The sequence below is a fragment of the Alosa pseudoharengus genome, unplaced genomic scaffold, assembly GCF_046254945.1.
Source record: "Alosa pseudoharengus isolate Yale_2024_CS ecotype anadromous, Long Island Sound unplaced genomic scaffold, YU_APseudo_1.1 YU_APseudo_1.1_scf_2, whole genome shotgun sequence".
Taxonomy (NCBI): Eukaryota; Metazoa; Chordata; class Actinopteri; order Clupeiformes; family Clupeidae; genus Alosa; species Alosa pseudoharengus.
In genome coordinates, this window is record NW_027468663.1 from 25,075,885 (window position 1) to 25,102,218 (window position 26,334).

The following is a 26,334-nucleotide window of genomic DNA, read 5'->3' on the forward strand; positions in this document are numbered from 1 at the left end:
TGCAAACGTTTGCATTTACTTACAACATTTGACTTAATGATAAAATCCCCTGTTTCTATGTCTGAATTAGACTTTAAAATTCCAAGATATTCCAGAAATGCCATGACCAGTGTACACCCAGCAAAAATGTTAATTGCATGTTTAATAAATTCAGCATGACATGCGCTAATTGCCTGGACCAACCAAAGCCTCACTTTCACAACTGCATTATGTTGCATACTGGTAGAAAAAACGTACGTTGAATTATAGTATCTGGATCATAAAGCATTAAGTAGCCTATTAATTGTTATACAACCAGACAGACAACTACAAATTAAGACATATTCTCTTTATTTACACATTTGAAAGTGGCAATATTGTAGACATAGTTTTGTTTTGTTAATGAGGTGATACTACTGCTGGATATGCAAAAACCCAGGTGTGAAAAACTTGTGTAAACATGGTTCAGCCAAGTCACTCTTCCCATGGGCTCATGTCTGTGTCTATGGCAACACAGTTGTAAGCAGCATAGCGTAGCTTCTCCTCACAGACCTTAGCACTGGAAAGAGATGGAGCAGAAAATCCATTACGGCTAATAATTAAGATACTTCGTTTTAGACAGAGGTCTGCTTTAACAGTAATACATTTACACTACACTAACAAATAATCCCGTGCTGTGTCTACATGAGAAGAATGTCATCTTACCTTGGGTAATTCGGTAAGTAAAGGGTGCTAGAACAAGTAGAAGACTGTGGCAGAGCATCTGTAGTTTCAGACCTAAACATTTAAATTCGTAAAATTAGAAAAGGAAAGTATAGCTGATCACAAAATCCTTTTATTCAGATAACAAATGCAAACGTACCCTTGTTTATCAGGAAATATGTAGATTGGAGCAGGAAGACGGCTTCTACCGGTGACAAACCGCAGGAACCTGCTACGGTCCTCTGTGAGCAAAAATAAACAGTGCATATTGAATACAGTCTCTGCTATGTCTACAATGGAACAGACATGATTTATCATGGGCGGACCAGTTTTATACAGAGCCCTATATAGACAGAGTTTGGGCAACTCCGCCATGTTGGATACCAATGTCAGATTACTCTACAGTGTAACTACAGCACAACCCTATGGGGCGGATATGCTATGTTGAAATAAATGGGTTATTTTCACCATTATAACAGGCATATAAATGTTATCATCAACATTTGTCAATATGTAAAAGGCCCTTACAGATATATTGGTATCCAACAAGGCGTCCATTCGATTCCCTTGTTTGCCAAACTTTCTCTATATACGGCTCTGGTTTTATCCAGTTACAAAAAGGACAGCATTCGATAATCAATCGATTATTGACCATTGATAGGTGTACAAGGTGGGTTAACTCTATTGTTAGTAGTTAAAACTAGGTCACGGAATGTCTACTTAAAGACTACTAGTAAAACAGTTCTTAGCTTACCATTTGTGAAGTTTGTGAGAGCTTCCCACAAGTACTGTACACGGACATCTGTCTGTTCAAGGTCCTCATATCGAGCTAAGGATAAAAACAAAACAACGTGCTAGTGTAAACAGAGTACATATACAATATTAACAAAAACACTGGGAGACAAATATATTTGGCAATTATCTCTGTCAAAAAACAGCAAGGTGCAACTCACTTAAGCGTTTGAGAGCCTCCACCGTGATCTCAGGATCTCCACAAACTTTCTTTTCTGCCTCCTGCCAGGTCAAAAGGTCTAGCACAGCCTGTGGTACGACCTTCACCAACCCAGCCCGCATGGCAGCTATCTGCAATACAAGTACACACAAAGACAAATTATGTGTGGACAGGGCAAAAATACAGAGGAATCCTAGATATTAAACCTACTCTTATGAAACAAAATCAAAATTAATATTAATTTTTAATGCATCAACTCACAAAAAATATAACATGCAGTCATTGATTCCTATGTGTGTATTGTACAAACATAACACTGGGCTTTTGAGTCGAAGAGTGTCTTTACAAACATCTCTCAAACACACAAAAGCTCTGCAGGGGGACGAATCAGCACGAGCGTTGCCGATCGCCGTAGTAAGGTTACCTGCTCTCGGCTCTCCTCCAGCCGTGCTTTCTGCACGAGCCGGATGAACTCCATGCGGTCCTCATAGGTGACCACCACCTCACTGCCCCCAGGGATGAGCTCGCCCAGCCGGCCATCACTGAGTGGCGTGGTGTACACTAGCTCCTGGCCAAACTTGAAGTCAAATGTCGCCTTGTCCATGTGCTCCATAGCCTCCAATAACTTCACCTATGTGCAGAGAGAAAGCAAAAATCAGTATTGCTCATGTAATCATGAATTGCTAATGTCACTGTCGTTGGTTGCAGGGGAACAGTGCCCAAGGGCCATCATTTAAATGATGGGCAAAGTGCAAGGTCCATCAACAAGCTAACTATAGCTGTTGTGTGGCATGTGGGAGCATTGATCTGACTCACCAACGCTTGCGTTTCATTGTCTTGCCCATGGTGTCCAATTAACAAATTGATTTTGCCTAGTTACTAGATAAGCTTTAGATAGACTTAAAAACTTTGCCCATCATTCAGATAAGGGCCACAAATCAGAAAGTTGCTCACCAGTACAGAGTCTACTGCTGGGAAGTCTTTGGTCCAGCTGACCTCCTCTCCCGTCAACTGCTTCCATACCAGTCCAGGAAGAGCCAGGACCTGTGAGCACAACCCATAATAGCGTGGGTGTTCATGACACAGAAGACAAACAAATAAAACATGTCATTCATATTGTTCTCATGCTAACCAGGAAGTCTTTCCCTCTCAGAGCTGCTCCCATCAGTTGGCCTATCCATTCGTACTTATGGAATTCCCTGCAGGAAGGGTTGGGCACGTAGAAATCTCTGGCCTCCCCTGTGCCCTGTAATGAGAAGAGGCAGCAAGAAGGCAAAGAGTCAGTCCCCGAACAACGCCAAAGAGACATGGAGGATAACCATGGCAGAAAAAGACACGGAGTGGAGGTGAACAAGAGTCGGCCCAGTGAGACAGACAACAAGCGCTACCTGGTTGGAGGTTCTGTTGAAGAATGGTAGAGGCATGGGGCAGTCAGCTGAACTGGGGCACAGCTCCTCAGACATATCTGCCAAGCTGTCCCGGAATCCTCCACCTAACAAAGAGAATTTGCATCATCATCATCATCTCATTTAAGATTTATTTGATATGGACATTGCACATTAATCAACATGAAATGTAAATATGCCAGAATTAGCCAAAAAGGCTATTTTACATCTGTTATCGATTTAAACTGAATGCCCCCTGTCTTCTAGGAATAAACGTCCATTCAGACATCAATTAAGTGATGATGTTCGGTTAAATGCACAAATAGGTCACCTTGATCAATAATGCCCTCTGCGATGAATTTGCATTCCCACCATTGGTCGTATCGTGCAGGCCACCTAAAGGGTTCAGAAGAATACTACTGTCACCGCAAACATGGTATTTGCCACTATGGCCACCTTTGACTCTTGATACATAGACATGATTGTGTGAGTTTTGTCAGATAGTGACAAATTATGTCAACATACACAAGAGAAAGATGTTTTTTCTCTAACCACTGTATTATTGACATTCTGTTAATCGAGTTATTACTGTAAGTGAATTACTTTTAATACATTCTTTTAGGCAACAGTAAACATAACTCTTTTTCATTTGAAGAGAAAGACTACCTATAGTCCAGCGTCTTCTCAAATTTATCTGATGGCTTCAGACCTTCATACACCTAAAGAACCAAAAGGCAAACACAACAGTAAACAAAAACCCCCAAAAGGTTTATAATCTGAAGCACAGTTGGGTTTTTGAAGACCCAATACTGAGTGCATTATGCCTTCATATTCCACACTATGTAAAAAGTAAAAATCGCGGCTCTTCTGAGACAGCACCTGAGTGAAGACTGCGTTTTTGCAGGTGGGGTCCAGGGAGGGGTTGTCACGGTGCTCCATGGCTAGCCGACGGTTGATGTACAGGCGAGGCATGAAGTTGGGCTTGTTGGTCTCAGAGTCCTTCAGGCACTGGCTGATGAGCGCACAGCGGCGCTTGGACAGCAGTAGGAACTGCTTTATGTTCTGGAAGGGGACAGCACAGACCAGGGGTTAATACTGCAGGTCAGGAGGCATGTCAGGCATAATGCAGCAGCACCACATAAAACTCATTTTTAATTACATGTGTGCAATCAGTTGATCGACTGACACAAAGGCTGTACATCTTTGTGGTACAGTGCTTTTGATCACCTTGATTTGGTTGAAGGTACCCAGACTGTAGTCCCAGGCTGGCACCAGATGGGGCAGGAGACTGTCCAGCAGAGAAATGAATCTACAAACAGAGAACTTTATTATTCAACCATCACATGACAATTAAGCTTTCCAAACTCTCCTTCAATTATGGATGAAAGTGGACATTTTCTGCCTATTTCAAAAACTGACAGGTTACCTCTGGATGATGAGTGCGCGGCGGTACAGGATCTCTGGGGGGGTGCCCTCCAGACGGGGGTAACGCACCAGGTTAAACGACTGGAAGACATCAGCACTCAGGCCCAAATCTCGCTCACAGGATGACTTAATCTTCAAGCCCCGGATCCTGACATCAATGCCATCATCTGAAATTTGAAACAAATGATATATTTTGCGTAAGTAAAGGATGCACACAAAGGCTAGCTTAGTATCATAGCACAGAAATGTGCACAATGTATATATGAGAAATGTGCACAATGTATATATGAGAAATGTGCACAATGTATATATGAGAAATGTAGAGAAAAAAAAGTCACGTGCCGTTACCTCTGCATTCCTCAATTCGGATTTCGATAACTGGCACGTGTGTTGTCATATCTTCCAGCACGCAAACCTCACCAATTAGATTCCTAGAAGAAAAAAATTAAATTATGTTTACCACGTAAGCTGCTAACCAATTTGTCTTCGGCATCTTTCACAAAAGAAAGCCAAACTTACTCATCTATGGTAACATCACTGTACTTCTTCAGATTTTCTGCTTCACCCCCAAACACAGTCACTCTTTTTGGCATATAGTTGTCATCGGTTGAATCTACTGTCAGCATCAACTTACTAGACACAAAAAAAAAACATTTCATGTGAGCCGGTCACTAAATAAATGCAAAGATCATACAACATAATCCAATCATCTTTCATAAACTGTTTGTAATACTAAGGAATACAGATACCAGTTAGGAATAGCCAAGTCACAAATCTAAAGAAACGTTGCATGTACAGAGCAAAGTAGATTAGAGCTACCAAGGCATTTATATCTTTATACCAATAGCTGAAAAGGCATTTGTCGTTGCACTGGTCTATGGGTGTGTGATAAGGCTTACTTGACCACAGTGCCTCTCTTCATATGTAGACGGATCCAGTGTTGGCCCTGCATGCCGTCACTCTCCCAGTAGGTCTCATTGTCCCCATCTGTTAGACAACTGGCTCCACCACTGGGGTCCTCCTGGGAGGGGGGGGGGACATGAAACGTTGTCAATGTTACCTGGCTATGATAGCAACAGTAGTACGATAGTAAGTTACAGACTGTCAGGCCATGATATGGAAAGGTGTGGGGCCTGTATAGCTCTTATACTGCCCCTACACTGTAACAGTGTAGACATAAAAGAGTTTGCCTATTATCTTGTGATATGTCACCTTTTTCATAATTACAATAATATAACAACTGTTATAAAATACACTGTGGTGTATAATGTCTTCAAACAAAAAAAAAGACTTGGCTAACAGAAACAGAATGTTAGAGAGCATATAATTAAACTCTGAAAAGGCCTTGACTCACAGAGCACGAGGAGACATCAATGCTGGTAACACACTGCTTCACACTGCCCAGGTTCTCATCCTCCTTCCCAATGTGTTCATAGAAGTAGTGGACCAGGTCCTCATCACATTCGTAAGTCCATGTCGGTGGCACATACCTGTAAGATGGCAAAGACAATTTCTTTGAGGAGCTCTTTTAAGAACTTGATTGGCTGTCTAGTGGTCTGGTGGTATTCAGCTCTACTCACCTGAGTTTCTGTGTGGCAGCCTCATCTTGCTCTGCCACCTTGGGCTTGGTTCCCAAATACAAGGCGTTCTCAATGTCCACCACCTGCTCCCACCTAAGAGATACAGAGAACACAGACAGAGTAAAGCCTGTGGATTGGAGTTATACCACACCTAAGGTCTTGACAAGACTATCACTAGTCTATAAGACAATGCTTTTCTTGTCTTTTGAATTTGTTTCCTTTTTAGTTTCTTCTTTTCTCAGCGTCTGTACTGAGACCAATCACTGTGCTTAATTTTAGCGCAATGTTCATATAGAGTTGTTTAAGTGAAGGAGGATTTAACCACACCTGTTGCAGGGTTTATGGTCATAACCAAAAAGCTGCTGCTGTCTGCTGATTGTGTCAGGTGATTCAACCGGCACCAGCCTGTCTCCACCTTCAGTGTGCTTACACACAAGGATCCAGCCCTCTTCCACATCTACTCCACTGCGATATTCCTCCAGTTGTTCCTTCATTGACATGGGGGAGTAGAACCATTACAGAATGAGATGGATGAAGTATGCACGTTGTGTGACACAATCAACATAAATGTTTAGACTATGAGCACCCAAGTGACATGTCAATGCCTAGTCAAATCGGAGTGAGACATATGCATATTGACTTGCATAGATAACGTTACAGTTTTAATCAACATCGTAAAGACATGACAAACATAAGAACCAGATGACCATGTGGTCTTTAAAAAATGATGTTTTTAATTAACTTTGAAATACATTACACCGTCAGATTTTTAACTATAACCTCCACAGAACATTGTTTTTAGATTTAGCAGCTACAGCAATGTTAGTCTAAATAGGCTAAGCATTTGAACTTACCTTGCTTATTTTGACCCAGAGACCATGACTGTTACAGTACTCTTCTCCAGTTGTTCGGATACACGTTCCCTTTTTTGGTTCAATGTTACATTTACATAATTTCTTACTGTGTGGAGATTGATAAGGACTCTCCCAAACAGAGATCAGTGTTTTCCCAGATGAGTTTCCAGGTGTTGAGGAAGACGACACCGACGAGGTTGATGATGAATCCTTGCATATTTTGTAGCACACTTCTTTAGGAACGAAACATAAACATTCTGGGAGAGGCTCGCTCTTTCTAAAACATCTTACGCATTCGTTGAGAAACCTAATCCTACCCAACAAGACGTGGGGGTTGTCGCCTGGTGTCATTTCTTGCGTATTTGTTGTGCTAGCTTGTTAGCTAGCTGTAGCTAGAGTGTTCAACTTCACTGTCAGCACACAATTTTACAAGCGTCACCTACCTAACATCACTCTTTTGTTGTGGACCGTTTTGTCAACCCCGTCCGTTATTTAACTAAACAAATACCAGAGGACAGAACGTGGAAAAATTACCTATTCGGCGTTTTACGCCAACCCGGTTGTTGTAGTCATAGGATTTGACAGAGAAATGCCTTGTTAGTTTGCAAATCGAGCCGTGCTCAGCTCAGCCGGTCTAAAGGGCACTCAGCCCAGCCCCGTAGTTCCGCCCATGTGTCTCGTTGACGCGTTGTCCTTCCTTATTTAGGCTCCGCAGTTCCTTCGTCATTTGCAATGGAATGGAAATATGTTTTTGTACGGCTAGGCCCCGTTACACAACAGTGGACCTGATTCGCAGAACAGTGTTCATTCTAGTCTGTTCATTACATTAGGTGGTCCATATATGCGATCTGGCCGACTAGAAACTAGGCTATAACATGAAATGTGTTTAGAGGGGCCTCATCAAAACATAATTGCTTTTTCAAATGTCAAAATTTGTTTTTTGAATGTCAAAACTGCAGTTATTCAAAATTAAGAGACCACTGCGATTTGAATATGAATCATTAGGCTACCATAAGTCATTCAAATGTCAAGCACCCCCCCCCCCCCTCTGAATCACACAGTAGACTAGTAGCCTACAGACTCATTGCAGATCAGACTACTTCTTGAGTTGTAGCAGGAAGCACCCTCCTTTTTGAGAATGTGGGTGATGTCCTCGGATGTCTTCCATTTCAGTTCCCAGAAGATCTACAGTTAACAACACCAGTTATTGGGTATAGGCTGTAGGGGAGGTTGTGCTGAGTGTCTCCTAAGTTCAGTGTCATCTCCACAGTCTTGAGCATGTTTAGCTCCAAATTGTTAGAACACCGGCGGTTCAACCTCTCATCACAGATGAGTCCGATGTCTAGTGTGGTTTGCAAATTTCCACTGACCTGTTTGCCTGATAAGCAAGCTAGGGGCCCAGCAGGTGTCCTGATGCTCCTCAGGTGGGCCAACAACACTAGTGGTTTAAAAGACTTCATGACAGACTGGCAGGCCTGTATTCATTCAGTCCTGTGATGGAGCTTGTGGGTTTCTTGGGGAAATATGAATTAGTGGAAATAGTGAAAATAGGATTCAGTTCATCAGCAGGCTTTCAGTCAGGATGGGAAGACACTGGATGCAGATCATGCTATTTCCATGCGTCTTCTGTCCTCCGGCTCGTGCCCTGGAAATCGTTCAAAGCTCGACGTCATTAAGGATGTCTCATTTGTCTAATTGCTATCAGAGAAGATGAGGAACGAGGGGAGAGGAGAGAGGGTCGATACTCAAGGAAGCAGAAGTGCACATGCAGAGCATTTTCAGCCAGAATGTGCGATCATTGGCCCAAGCCGCCAAGGTGAAAAGTTCCCTCCTATTCCTGCATGCCTGTCAACTTTTGGTTTAAAACAAGTTTTAGCGATATGACCGACAATAAATGACTAGATAGACCAAGAAAAGATCTGCACATGCTGAAATCATTATCAACTACCATCAACTTTAACAAAAAGATTGTCTGTTTTGTTAACATGCTGTGTTTAAATAAGAATTCATGTCTCGAGAACTAAGTATTACCTCATTATCATAGCCTGGAAGCCAGCCAGAATGTAACCCTGCCCACAAGATTTGAGGTTGGGAAATATAAATCTAAATAGAAATTTCAGTATGGCTACGTCAGGCTATCATTATCAGGATCAAAAAGTGGGTCAAAAAGACAAAGACATCATATCTGTCTCTTGAATCTTCCATCATCCCTTCATTCCTTCCTCGTTTCCTTCACAAGATTAGGAGGAGGGTCTAGGCCAGAAGGAAGGAAGGGAGTGAGGGAGGATGGACAAATAGAGAAATGAGATGCACCCACTGTCTTTCCTGATCCTCACATCCTTATTGAGCGAGGGTAGGGTGCAGAGGGATGGAGGGAGTAGCAGTTGGACTGGGTGAGATAAAACTGGCCCTTTCAAACCTGCAGTAAAAAAATAATGTGTTTGTGTGTGTTGGGGGGGGGGGGGGGTCAATGGAGATCTGTTGGTGTCGATGCACACACTAAATCAATTTGGGGGTGGCGGGCATGGTGGTGGTTGTTGAATAGCCAGTGAACAACCCGATGGAGGTCTGTTGGTGTCGATGCACACACCACATTAATTTGTGGAGTGAAAACACATTGTGAAACAGTTTTTCAGTATAGTCTTATAGTTTAATGGCAAAATCTAGGATTAGTAGAAGTGTATAGGGCCACGGACATCCCAGGCCAAAGTTGGACAGGTGCAGGATCCAGCATGAAAGTATCAAGAGGAAAAGATAATTTTTTAATTGTGTGATGTGAGCTCTTGAATTCTAGGCTTTATTACTCACAGTCTTGTCAAGGAAAGATATTGTTTTAGGGCTGGGTGGTATGGCTTGCAATTTATATCATGGTATGATGTTAAGCAAGGAGCAGAAGCGATATTTATCTTAATTTTTCATAAATATGTCAATATAAATGATGGCAAGGCACCTAACCCCTCACTGCTCCCCGAGTGCCGCTGTTGTAGGCAGCTCACTGCGCCGGGATTAGTGTGCTTCACCTCACTGTGTGCTGTGTGTTTCACTAATTCACGGATTGGGATAAATGCAGAGACAAATTTCCCTCACGGGATCAAAAGAGTAGACTTACTTACTTATAAGGACTGAGTTATCAAGAACCTTCTCTTCACCCTCCTACAACTTGTAAAAGGTACAAACGCATTCGGACCTGTACCAGCAGACAGTTTCTATCTACAGGATGCTGAACTGCCATATTCTTCCTATGTCTTCAACATCACACCTCTTCAGTGTTTTTTTGCACTTGATACTTTTTGTCTTTTATCTTCTCTTATCTTTTCCCCTTAATACTTACCCACTTCTTGTTTAATTAGCAATTAATATACCCTTTTAATTACTTCTATTTAATTTATTCTTTAAAGTTGAGCTGATTCTTGAGCATATGACATTTCATTACTGATAAATAATTTTATGAGTGCATGACAATAAACTTGAACTTGAAGTACAGATATGGCAACTGCATGAGAGCTATTTGCACTCTTAAGAATAGGACCTATTTCACATTGCACAGAGGTATGAAAGTTCTTCTTTTTCTTCTCTTTTTCTGTTATTGGTCTAACTTAAGCTAATTTAATAACTAGACAAAGTCAGTTTCCTAATTTGACACCATGGGCAGGACCTCAAGCACAAACATTGATGAGTCAGCTCAATACTCCAACATGCCACATACCCATTATTCATGTGTGAAAACTTGGCTTTTTGACAAACTTTGCATTTGGTCCACAAGGCATATCAAAAGCTCTGTGATCGCCTATTAAACCTATTTGAAGAAAATAAAACTGCAGCCTAACAAAATAATCTTAAAAAGACCACAACCAACTTGTCAACAGTGTGCATTGCACTTTTGGGGGTAAATATTTTGTATGCCTCATTTAGGGAAAGCTATAGAGGATGCGTCTGTAGTTACCATAAGGCTCATATACAGTCAAAGCGGATTAAGAAAACATAGCCTAATGGATTATGGATGTGAGAGCAGATTGGTTGCCCCCCCTGCCACCTCTCTCAACCATGCGAGAGTCTCACTAAATGCCCGGTGCGGATAAATTCGTTTTGAATGACACCATCAAACTAAACTAGAAAAGCATTTCCTGAAGGAAATACAGTGCATGAAAATGTAAAAATATGATGAGTTCATATGGTTAAATTATTTGCTTGGTAGATAAGGTTTAATATAGTTGGAATGACTGAACAGTTAAATAGGTTGATAATTGAAATGGTTAAATTATTTAGGCAGATAGTTGACGATAACTAACAGTTGGAATGGCTCCAATGTTTGCTAGCAGTTATGCTAACTATGTTAACAAAGATAATAATGTTAACCAAGTAACTATGCTAACTAGCATGCTAACAATGTTAAAATGTTAACTATGCTAACCATATGACTTAGCTAACCTAGCTAATAATTTTTATTAGTTATGCTAACTATACTAACTAGCATGCTAACATGCTAATTATGCTAACCATGTGACTTAGCTAACTTTGCTAATCATTTTTAACAGTTATGCTAACTATGCTAACTAGCATGTTAACATGCTAGCATGCTAACTATGCTAACCATGTGACTTAGCTAACTTCGCTAATAATTTTTAGCAGTTATGCTAACTATGCTAACCAGCATGCTAGCATGCTAACTATGCTAACCATGTGACTTAGCTAACTTAGCTAATTATTTTTAGCAATTATGCTAACTATGCTAACTAGCATTAGCTAATCATTTTTAGCAGTTTTGCTAAAAATGCTAATAATGTTAGCAATGCTAACATGCTAACTATGCTAACTAGCTACAGTGGGTGGGAGTCATAGTTGATGACAAGTAACAGTTACAATGGCTGAACAGTTAAAAAGTTCAGTAGTTTAAAGGGTTAAATTGTTTAACAGTGAAATATTGTAGTGAGGACTTTTATTTTGAAACAGTTTTTGGCAGAGGAAGCAGTTGAACAGGATGTGTAGTCTTAATAGGGCCAGTTTGTATGCTTAAAGTGCGTATGTCAGGTTAAAAACATTTTTTGACAAATGAAGGGACATGAAGCAAGATAGTAGTGAGTAGGGATTTTTCTTGAAAAATCAACTTTAAATACAATAGAACAATATTTACAGTTCTTTTTATAACTGAATTTATGAACATTCCAGACACAGCGATGACCTCATAAGAGGGAGTCCAGCAAAGTTGAGCTTAGGGGAGAATGGGTTTTAACTGCATTTTCTTTTACATTGATAAGGCCAAACATGTTCTTACCAGTGGTTCATAAGCATGAGCCTGACTTGCAGGGACAAAGTAAAGACGAATAGGCTACAAAATTTAGGTAAATCATGGCCATTACATGGCCATCATTGTGTCTTTATGAACATTCCAATGTTTCTTGGAATGTTCATAAATTCAGTTATAAAAATAACTGTAAATATTGTTCTATTGTATTTAAAGTAGATTTTTCAAGAAAAATCACTACTCACTACTATCTTGCTTCATGTCCCTTCATTTGTCAAAAATGTTTTTTAACCTGACATACGCACTTTAAAGCCTCAGACTGGCAGTTGATACAGGTGGCCTGAACACCTGCCATAGGATTCTAATTGCTTAACGGCCGTATTGTGATGTCATAATCATAATGTTAAGTCAATGGGGAAATTTTGATTAGTTTTTAAAGGTGCGATTTGTAGGATTGTTAACGAACGTTCTGTAGGCCAAAATCAAAACACTGGTGAACGTTCTCAAGACTACCAGACGCGAGCCTCTTCTGGGTTGCCAGATGTAATGAAGACTTAGCTAACGTTAGTTGACCTGCAGCTGCTTTAACGTTTCTCCAACCATGACCCAGCTACACATTACGGAAACAGTGAAAACAAAACATACCTCTCTAACCAACGTAACATATTTAGCTGAAGTTAGCGATGCAGATGAAGTTTAGCATAGGCTACCTGTTGTGGAGAAATATGGCCAGCTCTGCGTCAGACTTGATATTCTTAGTTTGACGAAGACGTCACCATCTCAAGCTCCTCCGATGTCCACTTAATTTGTTTCTTGTTTTAATTTTGGAAATGTGCCTGCCTCTTGTAAGCGTTCATGACTACAACTGACAGCTGTTGACAGTTGGCCTTTGCTAATTTGGCAACCCAAATAGGAGGACGCGCTAGCCCATTATTAATAAGCTATTCTAGAATTAATCGTTCAAAACATAAACGAAAATTCCAAGAGATTCCGCCCCATAACTGATTTTTTTTCATGGGTTTTACGGGGTTTCACTGGTTAGAGTAATGTTGTCAAATAAGCCATTACTTTAATTCATCATGTTTCCTCACTCTCTGACAACATATGGTGATCATTTTTGGAATGGTTACAGTTTATTTTCCATTATTTCCTACATACTGGACCTTTAATTAATAGTTTAAAAAGTATAAAAGTTACAAAGCTGAAAAATACATAGCACCCATGTCCTAAGTAAGACCTACGTAACATAGTTTGAATGAAGTTTCTACAGGAAGAACAGTACAGTGCATTTTCATGCACTGTAATAATGTCAATACGCAGTAGCCTCATTCAATGCCTGTAAAAATGTATGTTCTTAGGTAACTAGAAAGTAGGTGAAGAGTCAGCTAGTCACACGTGACAAAAACCCAGTCCTGTGATTGGTCAGACATATACTTTTATGTCGCACAAACATCACCACACTGTTCAGGACCTCAGAGACACTCGGCAAAAATGCTTTTGAACAAGGTAAAATCAAATATCAAATAAGCGTCAATAGTACGGTGAGCGTTGTTTAGATTCTGTAATGACACATGTCGAAGACAACTTCAAATGTGTTATGTGTCGCTATATTCCGCCATTGTCTCTGTAGCCACTAAACATCTGCGTTGGCTCAGAAAGCTAACTTTAACGTTAACCCAGCTAGCTGTCTGACTGTAGGGTAGCTGTAGGATATATCTATAGGTTGGTACACTTAACCTGGCCTAAGTTAACTAGCATATTTCTCAGGTGTTAACGCAGTTGTTATTATGTGATCAAGCGTAGATACTACCATTTGCTGTAGGAACTTTAACCAGGGATCTTTGATTAGCCTCCTTGACGTCAAGTTCAGGGGTTCGTCGGAATAGTGGTCCCAGGGTCACCGTGATTGAACATCCTTGATATGCAACGATAACGTTATGTCAGTAAGTTAGTTAGATATTTCATTAATCCCGGACCAGGACCAGGGACCTTTAACCCAGTACAACGGTTAACCAGCCATACACAAATGGAATTGCTTACATAACTATAGAAAAGTACATAGTGTATGACAAGTATGACATAGGTGAGTGTTTATAGAATGTTGCCACTTCAAAAGGTGACACACTTTGCTACCAAATGAGTGACTGACAGATGTATAAGACTGCCATTTCATTTATAGGTTTTGAGGGCAAGTGTCCGAACTGGACTCCGGTACCAGAGCACCAGTGCCCAGGCAGCAGCTAGTGCTGCCCGAGCACCACAAGGCGGATACTCTTTTGGTATGTTACAAAATACCAACATTAATATCACCAATATATTGGCGCAGGTGTGGGTTTGTGTAATGTATAACTCATGTCCTTTTTAAATTCCATCAGAATTGACTGAGCAACAGCAGGAATTTCAAGAATTGGCCAGGAAGTTTGCCAGGGAGGAGATTGTACCTGCAGCTGCAGAATATGACAGAAGTGGAGAAGTGAGCCTCTTTTACCTCTTCAGTGTATCAGGAAACTCAGGATTAGTTATTATTAATCAATTATTGATTGTTTCTTGAATGAAAAGGGTTATGTTCTGCTGTATTCCCCCCTTAAAGTATCCTTTCCCAATCATCAAAAGAGCGTGGGAGTTGGGTCTGATGAATTCTCATATTCCAGAAGAATGTGGTATGGATCTACCATTTGATTACTAGTCTGTTTTATTTATCTTATGAGTGTCTAAACGACACACACATAATTACATACAGTTTACTTGAATAATCACAAAAAATAATATTGTAAATGAATGTTAATATATCTGGCTTGGAAAAGTCATTCCACAGATTTAATGGACTTTCTGGTTACAGGTGGAATGGGTCTGACCATATTTGACTCCTGCCTTATCACAGAGGAGTTGGCTTATGGCTGCACAGGTGTTCAGACTGCCATTGAGGCAAACTCGCTTGGTGTAAGGAACTGTCTCTTTAAATCTTGATGTAATTTTGTGGTCAACCATTAGCATTACATTGCTTTGTTGACCTTGTTGAAGCTCACTGTGTGGACACTTAAAGCATCTAGTCACCTTTGTGCTTCCTCTCTTTTACAGCAAATGCCAGTTATCATCGCTGGGAATGATGCACAGAAGAAGAAATACTTGGGTAGGATGACCGAGGAGCCCCTGATGTGTGTAAGTGTGTGTCTCTCTCTCTCTCTCTCTTTCTTTCTCTTTCTTTCTTTCTTTCTTTCTTTCTTTCTTTCTTTCTTTCTCTCTCATATGATTTTGTATGATGTTGTTGGGTTTTTTTTGGTAGGCATATGGTGTTACAGAGCCTGGGGCAGGCTCGGATGTGGCAGGTATCAAGACTCGTGCTGTGAAGAAAGGAGACGAGTACATTGTCAATGGACAAAAAATGTGGATCACGAATGGAGGGAAAGCTAACTGGTTGGTGGATTTCTGATTACTGATTTCTCTTTCATTAGATATGAAAGTGTTATTTGCGTAACTTTATACAATTTCAAATGTCATTTTTCATCATATACTAAACCGATCTTAATATAATTTAGGTACTTCCTGTTGGCCCGGACTGACTCTGACCCTAAATGCCCAGCAAGCAAAGCTTTCACAGGCTTCATTTTGGATGGTGACACTCCAGGGATCCAGATTGGAAGGAAGGTTAGTAAGTGCTGGAAATCTGTACTTTTTCTCTGAGCTCCTATCTTTACATTACATTTACATTTATTCATTTAGCAGATGCTTTTATCCAAAGTGACCTACAGTAAGAGAATAACTTTCAAGCTACAGTGCAGAGGAGACCTTACTACTGCATCGGTCATTACTATTACTAGAAGATAAGAGTGCTATTATGACAAGTAATAGTCAAAGTGTGGTAGGAGGAGAAAGTGGTAGAAGAAACAGGTAGAAGAGAGAAGTACATGGTAAGTGCATGTTAAATGTGTTGGGTTGTTAGACGTGTTAAGAGAGGAGGTATCCTTTCTTATGCTTTTTCACAGGAATTGAACATGGGCCAGAGATGCTCCGACACCAGGGGCCTCACCTTCGAGGATGTTCGAATACCTAAGGAGAACGTCCTCATCGGTGAAGGCGCTGGCTTCAAGATAGCCATGGGGGCTTTCGATAAGACAAGGCCTCCAGTGAGTTAACCCCATAATCTGCCACAGTAATTTTTACAAATTAAAACACAGGATGTATACTGGAAATGTACTTTGAAAATATATAGTTGGGTGCAGTGATGTATCCGTTGTCTAGAGGAAATGTTGAAATACATTGCTGTTGTCCAGGTGGCTGCTGGTGCTACAGGCCTGGCTCAGAGAGCTCTTGATGAGGCGACCAACTACAGTCTGGAGAGGAAGACCTTCGGCAGGTTTATCGCTGAGGTATGTTGGCCTCAGAATATGTGTGGTTTTGATATCCCTGTAGTGGCAGTGCTTTGTAATGATCACATTATTATTATTATTATTATTATTATTATTATTATTATTATTATGTACATGTTGTTTCAGTCCTTTAGGAATATAATTAGTATGTTTGACAACAACAACAAAAATAGTTAGTTCAAATTTCAATGTACACATATTTATTTCTTTAGTTATGAGTCATGTCCAAATAATGAAAAAGAACATTGGTATGACTCTTACTGTTCATTCTTTCACTTCTTAAAGTCCTGTTAGGATTTTTGTTGTAAAAAAGACTGCCAGGTACTACAAACAATGTGTTGGCCATATGTCCTCTTTAACCCTGGACTTTGATGAAGCCAGATTTAAATGAGCTGTCAGCTGTGCCCTTTCCAGTTCTTAAAGACTGTTCCCCCTGCAGCACCAAGCCGTGGCCTTCATACTTGCTGAGATGGCCATGAAAGTAGAGCTGGCCAGGATGGGCTGGCAGAGATCTGCCTGGGAGGTGGACAACGGCCGAAGGAACACATACTATGCCTCCATCGCCAAAGCCTTCGCTGGAGATATTGCCAACCAGTGTGCTTCGGATGCTGTCCAGATCTTTGGTGGAAATGGATTCAATAGTGAATATCCAGTTGAGAAACTCATGAGGGATGCCAAAATTTATCAGGTTAGAATTTTTAGAATTGTAACTTCTCTAAAAATGATGAAGGATGATTCAATGTGTTTGCCCTGTTGCTATGTTGAAACATTGATTAAACCACCCATCTGTGTTTTACAGATTTATGAAGGCACCGCTCAGATCCAGAGATTAATCATCTCAAGAGAACACCTGGGAAAATACAAGAAATGAATGATTGAATGAATATGATGGCCATCGATGGTCATTTAACCCTATGCTACGTCCTTTGTACAGTTTAAAGTAGTTATGAACAATGGTTGCTGCATCTCAGGATGACTCAAAGCTGATTGCCTTATGCTCTCCCAGGGCTGCTCTCTCATATGTGTGAATGTGTACACTCACAAAACACTTTCTGTGTCCTTGCCATATCTTTGATTTGTATGGCCAGTTGTCGACATGCCTTGTTCTTTTTTGTGTCTGTCAATATAAATACAAGTGGCCTGTCACAGTAGCTTGAATTGAACAAATTTGTATGTGCTGTCCTGACTTTTTTTGTTATTCCAAGGTATTTAAAACTGGAATTAATGGATGCTGTTTTAATAAATCTATTCCAGACATCACCTCTTTTATTTGGATATATCAGATGACTAACGCTAACAAACATGAATCTGATGATGGAACAATAGTCAGTCTCTCTCTCTCTCTCTCTCTCTCTCAGAGTTAAAAGGACACCAGGCAAGCCTGATGCTTTTTCTCTACGAAACTCCCCCTTCGCTCGGTCTGAAGCTTTTTTCCTTATCTTTGCATCTTCAGTCAAGGGTTTTCGCTGCTTTTTCGCTGGCTCTGCCATTATACACAGGTTTGCAACAATCGCTAGCATTTAGTTAGCCTGCCTCTGTGCTGTGGATGCAGGATGTAATTGATCCTGTTTCGGTCGGCGGGTAGGATACACTGAACTTGCAAGCGGGATATTCTTCCTACAGGCAGTAGGGGCGGGCGAGAGAGTCTTCATTCGCCCTGTAATGAGTCATTTAACCATATACTGATTTACGAAGATGAGTAATTAACACGAAAACGTTGCCTGGAGTCCCTTTAACTGAATCGTCAACGACATAAATGCATTTGGAACTGTAAAATTAATTTAATTTAGGCTGACCTCATTTCAAGTCGCCATCCATAGTTAACCAAACATCCACAGTTATCTGCTAGTGTTTTTGTTCATGAGCAGTTACATTTGAAGACAGAAAACTAATGATCAACTGTCAGGAGATTGTTTTGTCACTGTTTTATGCCTGCTTATCTTCACCCTTGATATTTTTTGAGTGTTGGAGCAGTATAATGTTAAATGTCAAAGAAGCTGTCACCACAGTAATGACGCCATGGCATTTCAGAATTAATAGCCTATGGAATGTCAAACATGGTGAGGAGCAGTGTTGGGCAAGTTACTTCAAAAATGCAATATATTATGTAGTATTACTTATTAATGTAAATTCAGAGTAATGTGTTACATTATAACATTACTGTCTCTGAATTGTAAGGCATTACTCTAGGCCTACTACTGCATTACTTTTAAGTTAGTTTCACCAAAATAACTGGAAATATGGATTTGGCATTCTAGATAGCTTATCCAGTGGAGAACGATTTTGTTAGAACACTTTTCAAATGCTTTATGTAAATTGAGTAGGCCTACATAACATAAGTACAGCCACATGTGTAGGCCTATACCAGGGGTGGGCAAACTTTTTGGCTCAAGGGCCACATTCGGTTTTGAAAATTGGCCGGTGGGCCGCACAACCCCCCCCCCACGACACACGCATAAAAAAATACATTTTTTATAGCCTATAATTTAGTATGAAAAGTATTTGTTTTAAAATATGAATTGCTTAAAAATACTGCAAATTTTATGCTGTTTAACAAATGTATAAATTGTGCACTGTCGCTTTAAGACAGTCGCTTTAATTCACGTTTATTTCTCAAGGATCTTCTGTCTGCTCCGCTATGGCGCTGTACCTACGGCTGGGCCCTCTCACAGTTTTTAAATGGTCGGTGGGAACTACTGTTGCCTTTATGATTTCCTTTTAAAACTTTCTTATAAGAAGGAGATATCAATTATCAGCAATCACAAGCCAGCTGGAACCTGCGGCTCTCTCTCCCTCTCGTGAGTGCGTTCCCAATTAAATGGATTGCATAATGTTCACGTTAGATCTGCTGCAAAGGAGATAACTAAGAGTTAACTTAGTTTAGTTTAACATGATGTTATCTCTATTTAACATGATGTTTTGACATTGACATTGTAAACGTTATCTAAGGAGAGTGAAAAGGAGTTTGCAGTAAAGCTAACCAACGTCGTCTCTATCGCAGGAAAAAAAATAGCGAGCAGCCTGATAACTAAATGAAAATGCTCGGCGGGCCGGATGAAAGTGCCTGGCGGGCCCGCAGTTTGCCCACCTCTGGCCTATACAATGCATGTATACAACAGGTCAATTTCACCAGGGCACCATAAAGCATTTGAAAAGTACAGTTTGTGTGTTCTAACCATGGTTCTAACAGCCTTCTTATTACTGCAACAGGATATAGTAGAAATATAGTGTTTAATGTGAATGGACAGCTTTTTTATTATTAATTAATTAAATCAAACTGAGGGGTGAGATTTGTGTCAGTTAATGAAACCAAAAAGTAAATTTTCCCAGCGCAAGGATAATTCAGGCTAAATAAGATCAGCTAAGTATCGAGACAGTTTACTCCAAAGTATCGTATTTTTGAGCTTCTGTTAATAGTGGCTTGCTGAGTAAAGCCTATGAAGCATTTTGAAAGAAATCTCTTTGACTTAGGTTATTGGTCAGAAAAAAAACTTCTGCGGCAGTCTCTAGCAACAAAACTCAAGTAGTCCTGGACCGGTTTCAAGACAACATTGGTTGTGACGCATTACCTTCAGGACGTGACGTATTGAATGTGCGTCTGTGTGACAGTTCTTCGTGGACTCCCTTAACGATGGTAAATTGTGCCCAATTTGCTTTAGTACATGATGCATTTCTGTTTTAATTTACCCCACTCCACTTCAGACACGGAATCTGTACCGGTTTAGACATTTTATGGTCTCATACACAGTGGCGTTATCTCGTCCACTCGACCGGTTGGCTAACACTGTTAGCAACTAGCGCTCTGTGCCTGTAATGTTGGTTGTTTAAGTGACTGGCTGTTTGTGTTTAATGTTAAAACACCCACGACACTAACTATTTAAAAAGTATTGTCTCGAAAATGCTACATTATATTTGTGCTCTGTCTCTGACATGACACTGTTTCCTGTGTTTGTAAGGGGACCCAAGTTAAAGACGTCGTCATCAAGGCCGATGCTCCAAATGCTCTACTCTTGGACAAACATGCAGATTATATCGCCGCATATGGTTCAAAAAAAGATGACTATGTAAGTAAAGAAAAGTATGTTTTGTCCATTGCAGAATAATGCAACGCTTAACCATTACGCCTTTCTATAGAAAATTGCCAAGTCGGACAGATTGAATTGATAACAATATGTTATTTCTGGAAAACAGGAATACACGCTGTCGGAGTACCTAAGAATGAGTGGAATCTACTGGGGGTTGACTGTAATGGACCTAATGAGCCAGCTCCATCGCATGAACCGCGCTGAGATCACCGAGTTCATCAAATCTTGCCAGCATGAGTGTGGAGGCTTCAGCGCCAGCATTGGGCATGACCCCCACCTGCTGTACACTCTCAGTGCTGTGCAGGTAGATAGCCTGACTGGATGGCTCTCAAACTGCTGATTTTAATAAATACCAGTGCATTTATATCTGAGAAATAACCTTCAGTCGTTTTGCATGGCTGAGCCAAGTGTCCAACAATATGTAAAGATTAGTCAAATCCTTATTGACTTTCTATGCATTTATTCTACAGTTACCATTAAGGTGGTGTAACAATTGAGTAAAGATGGTCACTCACTTAACAGAAATATCTACTTTTTTTTATAATTATGTTTTATTGTATGTTTTATTGTATGAAGTTAACTGAAGATACCATTCAAACTAAATACTTGCAGAGGGAAAATAACAGCATTTTTTAAATTACATTTCTCTCTAAACACGTTCAATAAAAAGAAGAAGAAAAAAAGAGAGAACTCCAAAAGTTGATTTCCCTCCAACATTTCATTCTTCCCTCATAACACCAACCCCAAAACCTCCCACTACTCCCTCATTCTAACAGAAATATCTGCTGTAGGTGGCAGCAGTGTTAATATTTTGAATCTTGATTTTACAGATTCTTTCGCTGTATGACGATGTCAGTGCCATCAACGTGGAGAAGGTGGTGGAGTATGTGAAAGGTTTACAACAGGAAGACGGTTCATTTGCTGGAGACAAATGGGGTAAGTTCACACTCTCTGATTGAGAAGTAGTGTCAATTGGTGCTTTTCATTCCGTAGTAAAGGTATAAGTAGGGTAAGGTAATTCCCATACATTTTTGATAGTGAGTTACTCCTTGTGGCCCTATGGATGTCTGTTCAGTGTTTGTGCTTAAAAAAACTCTAGTGTTCATAATACAAAGGCCCAGCTCTGGGCCATATAAACAAATCCCAGCCAATCAATGTGTGATCTGTAAGCAGAAATGGAATTTAGTATGTAAAGTTATGTTTTCATTACTATACACTACAGTATAATGTGTAACTGTAAATGAGCCTAGAAGGAGCATCTATATTGGTAGCAGGTCCACCATGTTGTGCTGCAATCATGCTACAGTGGCCCAGAATGGACAAACCAAAATAATGGCTTATGATGGAGCCTTTTGCATTTTTATGTAATTTGACACTTTCATCCAAAGCGACACAGACTCGCAATGGGCTGATTGTTTTTTCAGGCAGTGATGTTGCCACTGTTTCACCACGCCCGGTTTAATTAACATGATGGTTGTTTATGAGTTACTCTCCCACACACTTGGAAATGGAGTTGTATTCAGTTGGTTGTAATTCAGCAGTCTCACCACTAGATGCTACACACTGTAGCTTTACTATTTGAGATTTGGTTGAGACAATTGAATTGGTAGACCTCACATTGTCACTTTCTCTCTTCTTCAGGGGAAATAGACACACGGTTCTCTTTTTGTGCAGTAGCAACTCTTGCACTACTGGTAATGTGAAATATTTAATTTGGTTGTTTTACGGTTATAACAATAAGATTAATTAAATGTTTTGCTACAAGTTCTTAGACATTTTGTCAACTTTAAAACCCAAAACCTCAAAACATACACACACACAAGCATCACACTTTTGGAAAAAGCAAGCATTTCTTCCAAAGCTACTCTAACTCTTGTCAAAATGTTATTATTTCATGAAAACATGCAATTTTGCATGGCTGTATTCCAGCTGAAACACATGGCTTTAAGTTTTAAAACTTATCTTGTAGATAATTGTGTTTTTCAAAAAGTCTGTTTTAGAACTACTGAATGAATGTTAAAAAAGCTACCTGCTTACCTGCTTGTTTTCATGTCTTAGCAATTGCAAAACAAAATGTACAGAGCCTCAATATCTACAGATTCATTTAGACAGATGAGGGAAGGTGACCGAAATGGTCACAGGGTTGTCTGAAGTGATGATGTACATATTTATGTAAAGATGGGACATTTACACTTAAATATTAATGAGTGAAAATCTGACTGACCGTCTACTGTGGTCTAGGGCAAGTTGGATGCAGTCAATGTGGAGAAGGCAGTAGAATTTGTTCTTTCCTGCATGAATTTTGATGGTGGCTTTGGTTGCAGACCTGGATCGGAGTCCCATGCGGGTCAGGTATTGCTAGTATTCTACAGCTTTGCTCATAGTAATGTGGTTGTGGTCATTCCATTTCATAGAATACCACATTTTTGATGATGATGATTATTATAATAATAATAATTATCTTAATAATTAAGATAATTATTATTATTATAATCTGTATGTAATAATCCTTCATACAGTATGAATAGGATGTCTTTTGTGACTGGAGAGTAGATTTGATGCAGTTCTGCCTCATACAGTGTTCTCCATTCCTCATTCCCACTCCCCAATCAGATCTACTGCTGCACAGGCTTCCTGTCCATCACCGGCCGGCTGCACCAGGTGAACGCCGACCTGCTCGGCTGGTGGCTCTGTGAGCGACAGCTTCCCTCAGGGGGTCTAAATGGACGCCCGGAGAAGGTGGGGATGTGTCCTGTCAAACGACAGGCTTGTTGTTGAAGAGTAAAAATGTGTTTTTTGTGGTCGTTTGTGGTTCACCTCCTTTTGTGATTTTGCATGTCTTGCGTGTATTGTGCAGAGAAGAGGCTAAGAGGAGGATGATAGAAACCTGATTGCTTTTTTCCTTTATTTGCTGAAGCTACCTGATGTGTGTTACTCCTGGTGGGTGCTTGCCTCCCTGAAGATTATTGGCAGAATTCACTGGATTGACAAAGCCAAGCTGAGCTCATTCATTCTAGCCTGTCAAGACGAAGAGACCGGTGGCTTTGCTGACAGGCCAGGAGATATGGTATGCTATTTCTGTATCCAATACAGTTAAAACAGCATTCACAGAACAACAGACAGTTGAGGCATTACTTTCATACAAGGAATACTTTTCCTTCTTTTGAAGTACTATGAATTTGATAATATTAAAGCTGATATTGGCAAGTCTGACAGATTGAGGGGACTTTCGGCTCCTACACACAGCTGCGTGCATCGCGTTGCTGGAGACGCATCCCATTCACTTTACATGTGCTCACGTGATCCGTTGCCAAACTGAATTGTGGGTCCGTTGCGTCGCGTTTCTCCCGCCGCTCGCGTTGAGAAGTTCAGCTGTTGCTGCACCGACAGACGGCACCGGCCAATCAAGCCAATCTACGGACGGCACCAACCAATCACATTACGGTTTTACTTCAAGCATTTGCATAGCTACCGTCGGGAACACCCACTGGCATGCATTGACGGAACGCAGCTGTGTGTAGGAGCCGTTAGCCAAAATTTTGAATGTTTACAACTCTCATGCCCCTCCCCCACTACCACCGAGCACCCTCTCATCGAGTTTGTGCTCGTCAGTGCACACCAGACTGTGATTGACAGTCAGATCTCACACAGCCCTGCTCTGATTGGACCAGAAGAACCGGGAGCTGTGGATTTTTGCAAAACAAATAACAGGCTCTAGGTGGAGGTAGAAGTGCATTTTTTTTTTTCTAAAACCGGCTGATTTATGTTGTTCTGTCGGAGCATAGTGTCGGTTTCAGTGAATATGATCAAAAAAATCTTGCCAACTGCAGCTTTAATACATGAACAATTGATGCTACTATAGCACACATGTTAAAAGTACAGGCACACAGATGATGTAGCCAGTTCATCATTTCCATACCACTCCCCTTTGCTCCAGGTGGATCCTTTCCATACCTTGTTCGGTGTGGCAGGGCTGTCCCTTCTGGGGGATGACGAGGTGAAGGCGGTGAATCCCGTGTTCTGCATGCCTGAGCAGGTGATTCAGAGGATCGGCCTCAACCCGGAGCTGCTGAGCTAACACCACCCTCAGCACCACCGCAGCACACCCCCTGCACCGCCCTTCACACACACTCCACCCACCTCCCGCACCACCCAGCCCTCCGGCTGGCTCACAGCGCTAAGGGGACATCGGGCACTGGCCAGAGATGGGTCAGTCTGAGGAGGACCTTTGACGCTTCTGTTGCCCCATGATGAAAATGCCAAGATGTCCTCACCCTTGAACGACACAGAGTGTAAGACTGTTATTAGGCTGCAGAGTGTGCTTCGGTACTCACTATTCACTGGTCTTTTGGCAATGATAACAGAGCACATTTGTTTGAGTCATAACTTGTCAGTGAATGCATCCCAGGGTTCGAGCAGAGTGATTGCACCATATCATAACATCTTAACATGTGGATGTGTGAAGCCTCTGACATTGCACTAGGTCAATCCTGTCATCTTGGTCACATGGAAATAATGCTTAGAAAATCACTGTGGTTATTTTTAAATCACTTCATCAGCATAGGATTACTGAGCAAAATGTATCTTACGAGTCGGTAATTATAAGTTGGTACTTCAGTAAACAAATTTGGCAAAATGGTCAGTTAGGGGTGTATCCATTGTTTTTCATATAGAATAAACTTAATTTAACTCTTATTAAGAGATTTGGTTTCAAAATGCCTTGTAGCATATATCCTGACAGTAAACATGAAAGAGGCTTTGCATTTATACTACTTATTTTACAGGTCTTGTTCCTTGCTAATATTGTATTAAGACAAATATACATCTTTACAAATTACTTTCCATGATTATGTTTTCTCCATCAACCTGGAAAAAAAAATATTTTATGCATTCTTCATCTTAAAGTACGGATTATTTTATTTTGTTGTCTGGTCTGAATGATAATTTCTATGTATGCTATTTAAATGTCACTGTCTGTTTTCTGGAAAAAAAATAAACCATAGTCACGTAAAACTCCTTTGAGTTGTTTATGGCTACACACATCTGATATGAACTGCCAATATACTCATTTCAGTGCACTGGTTTAGTGAAAAGCATGCAGATAAAATCCCACGATGATTTCCCTGCAGATGGTATGGCCAGTGCAATCTTGTCTTCATTGCTGTTAGGTGTTGATTTTTCTCTCAAGGGCAAAGGCATGATTACCTGGAAACCATCTAGGTGGAGCGAATTCCCTCATGTGCATCACTGAAGATGTCACAACTCGTTTCGCAAATATTTGTGTTGTCTAGTCAGCCCTACTGCTATCGCTGCACAAATTCTGTCAGTTTGGGGAAAAATAAATAATTCATAGATTGGATTAGAAGTCTGCACAAAAGTAGGTTAATCCCAGTTGGTATACGAAGTTGACAATGGGCCTGGATATTTCAGTCAGTTCTCCAGCACAACTAAAATTATCTGTAGGTCTGATGGAAGTGATTTGCATCATGTACCGCAAAAGATCAGCATCAGTGTTGTCTTTCGAAGATTTGCTTCCTGCAGTGTTTCACAGTCACAACTCAAGCGTCATAATCCCCCTGTCTCTTTCATTGGTTTATAGTAACTAGGTCCTGATGATGACACACATACATGAAGGCATTTGTGGAATTTTAAAGACCAAAACAAGGCTCCAAGGCATACCATAATGAAGTGAATAATGTATTTCTCTTTCCACACCAAAAAAATAAACAATCATTGTAATGCACAATGCCAATAAAAGGCATT

At 40.5% G+C, this 26,334-nt stretch overlaps 3 protein-coding genes across 5 annotated transcripts; 2 read left to right on the forward strand and 1 right to left on the reverse strand.

Annotated features, from left to right (window-relative positions):
• Positions 1-313: 313 nt before the first annotated feature.
• Positions 314-7,530, reverse strand: hectd3 (HECT domain containing 3). Of its 2 annotated transcripts, none has more exons than XM_076294282.1 (21): positions 6,878-7,530; positions 6,351-6,511; positions 6,024-6,116; positions 5,798-5,933; positions 5,343-5,464; positions 4,963-5,076; positions 4,792-4,874; positions 4,445-4,610; positions 4,246-4,327; positions 3,898-4,080; positions 3,685-3,737; positions 3,350-3,414; positions 3,022-3,125; positions 2,766-2,879; positions 2,588-2,677; positions 2,058-2,264; positions 1,635-1,764; positions 1,436-1,510; positions 842-923; positions 685-756; positions 314-538 (listed from the first exon to the last, which is right to left on the reverse strand). In XM_076294282.1, the coding sequence occupies exons 1-21, from the start codon at positions 7,226-7,228 to the stop codon at positions 454-456; spliced, it is 2,568 nt and encodes an 855-aa protein (XP_076150397.1). In that variant the 5' UTR covers positions 7,229-7,530; the 3' UTR covers positions 314-453. The 2 variants fall into 2 exon arrangements, with proteins under 2 accessions (XP_076150397.1, XP_076150396.1); XM_076294281.1 differs by having other exon boundaries at positions 4,786-4,874.
• Positions 7,531-13,546: 6,016 nt separating this feature from the next.
• acadm (acyl-CoA dehydrogenase medium chain) lies at positions 13,547-17,746 on the forward strand. Its single transcript, XM_076294283.1, has 12 exons — positions 13,547-13,625; positions 14,299-14,398; positions 14,495-14,592; positions 14,710-14,779; positions 14,959-15,059; positions 15,198-15,278; positions 15,403-15,533; positions 15,656-15,764; positions 16,103-16,243; positions 16,391-16,486; positions 16,926-17,174; positions 17,286-17,746. The coding sequence occupies exons 1-12, from the start codon at positions 13,611-13,613 to the stop codon at positions 17,355-17,357; spliced, it is 1,263 nt and encodes a 420-aa protein (XP_076150398.1). The 5' UTR covers positions 13,547-13,610; the 3' UTR covers positions 17,358-17,746.
• Positions 17,747-19,118: 1,372 nt separating this feature from the next.
• rabggtb (Rab geranylgeranyltransferase subunit beta) lies at positions 19,119-25,584 on the forward strand. Of its 2 annotated transcripts, none has more exons than XM_076294286.1 (10): positions 19,119-19,168; positions 19,958-20,120; positions 20,443-20,550; positions 20,678-20,875; positions 21,402-21,507; positions 22,213-22,265; positions 22,813-22,923; positions 23,185-23,310; positions 23,489-23,638; positions 24,509-25,584. In XM_076294286.1, the coding sequence occupies exons 1-10, from the start codon at positions 19,125-19,127 to the stop codon at positions 24,647-24,649; spliced, it is 1,200 nt and encodes a 399-aa protein (XP_076150401.1). In that variant the 5' UTR covers positions 19,119-19,124; the 3' UTR covers positions 24,650-25,584. The 2 variants fall into 2 exon arrangements, with proteins under 2 accessions (XP_076150401.1, XP_076150399.1); XM_076294284.1 differs by having other exon boundaries at positions 19,145-19,284.
• The last annotated feature ends 750 nt before the right edge of the window (positions 25,585-26,334 follow it).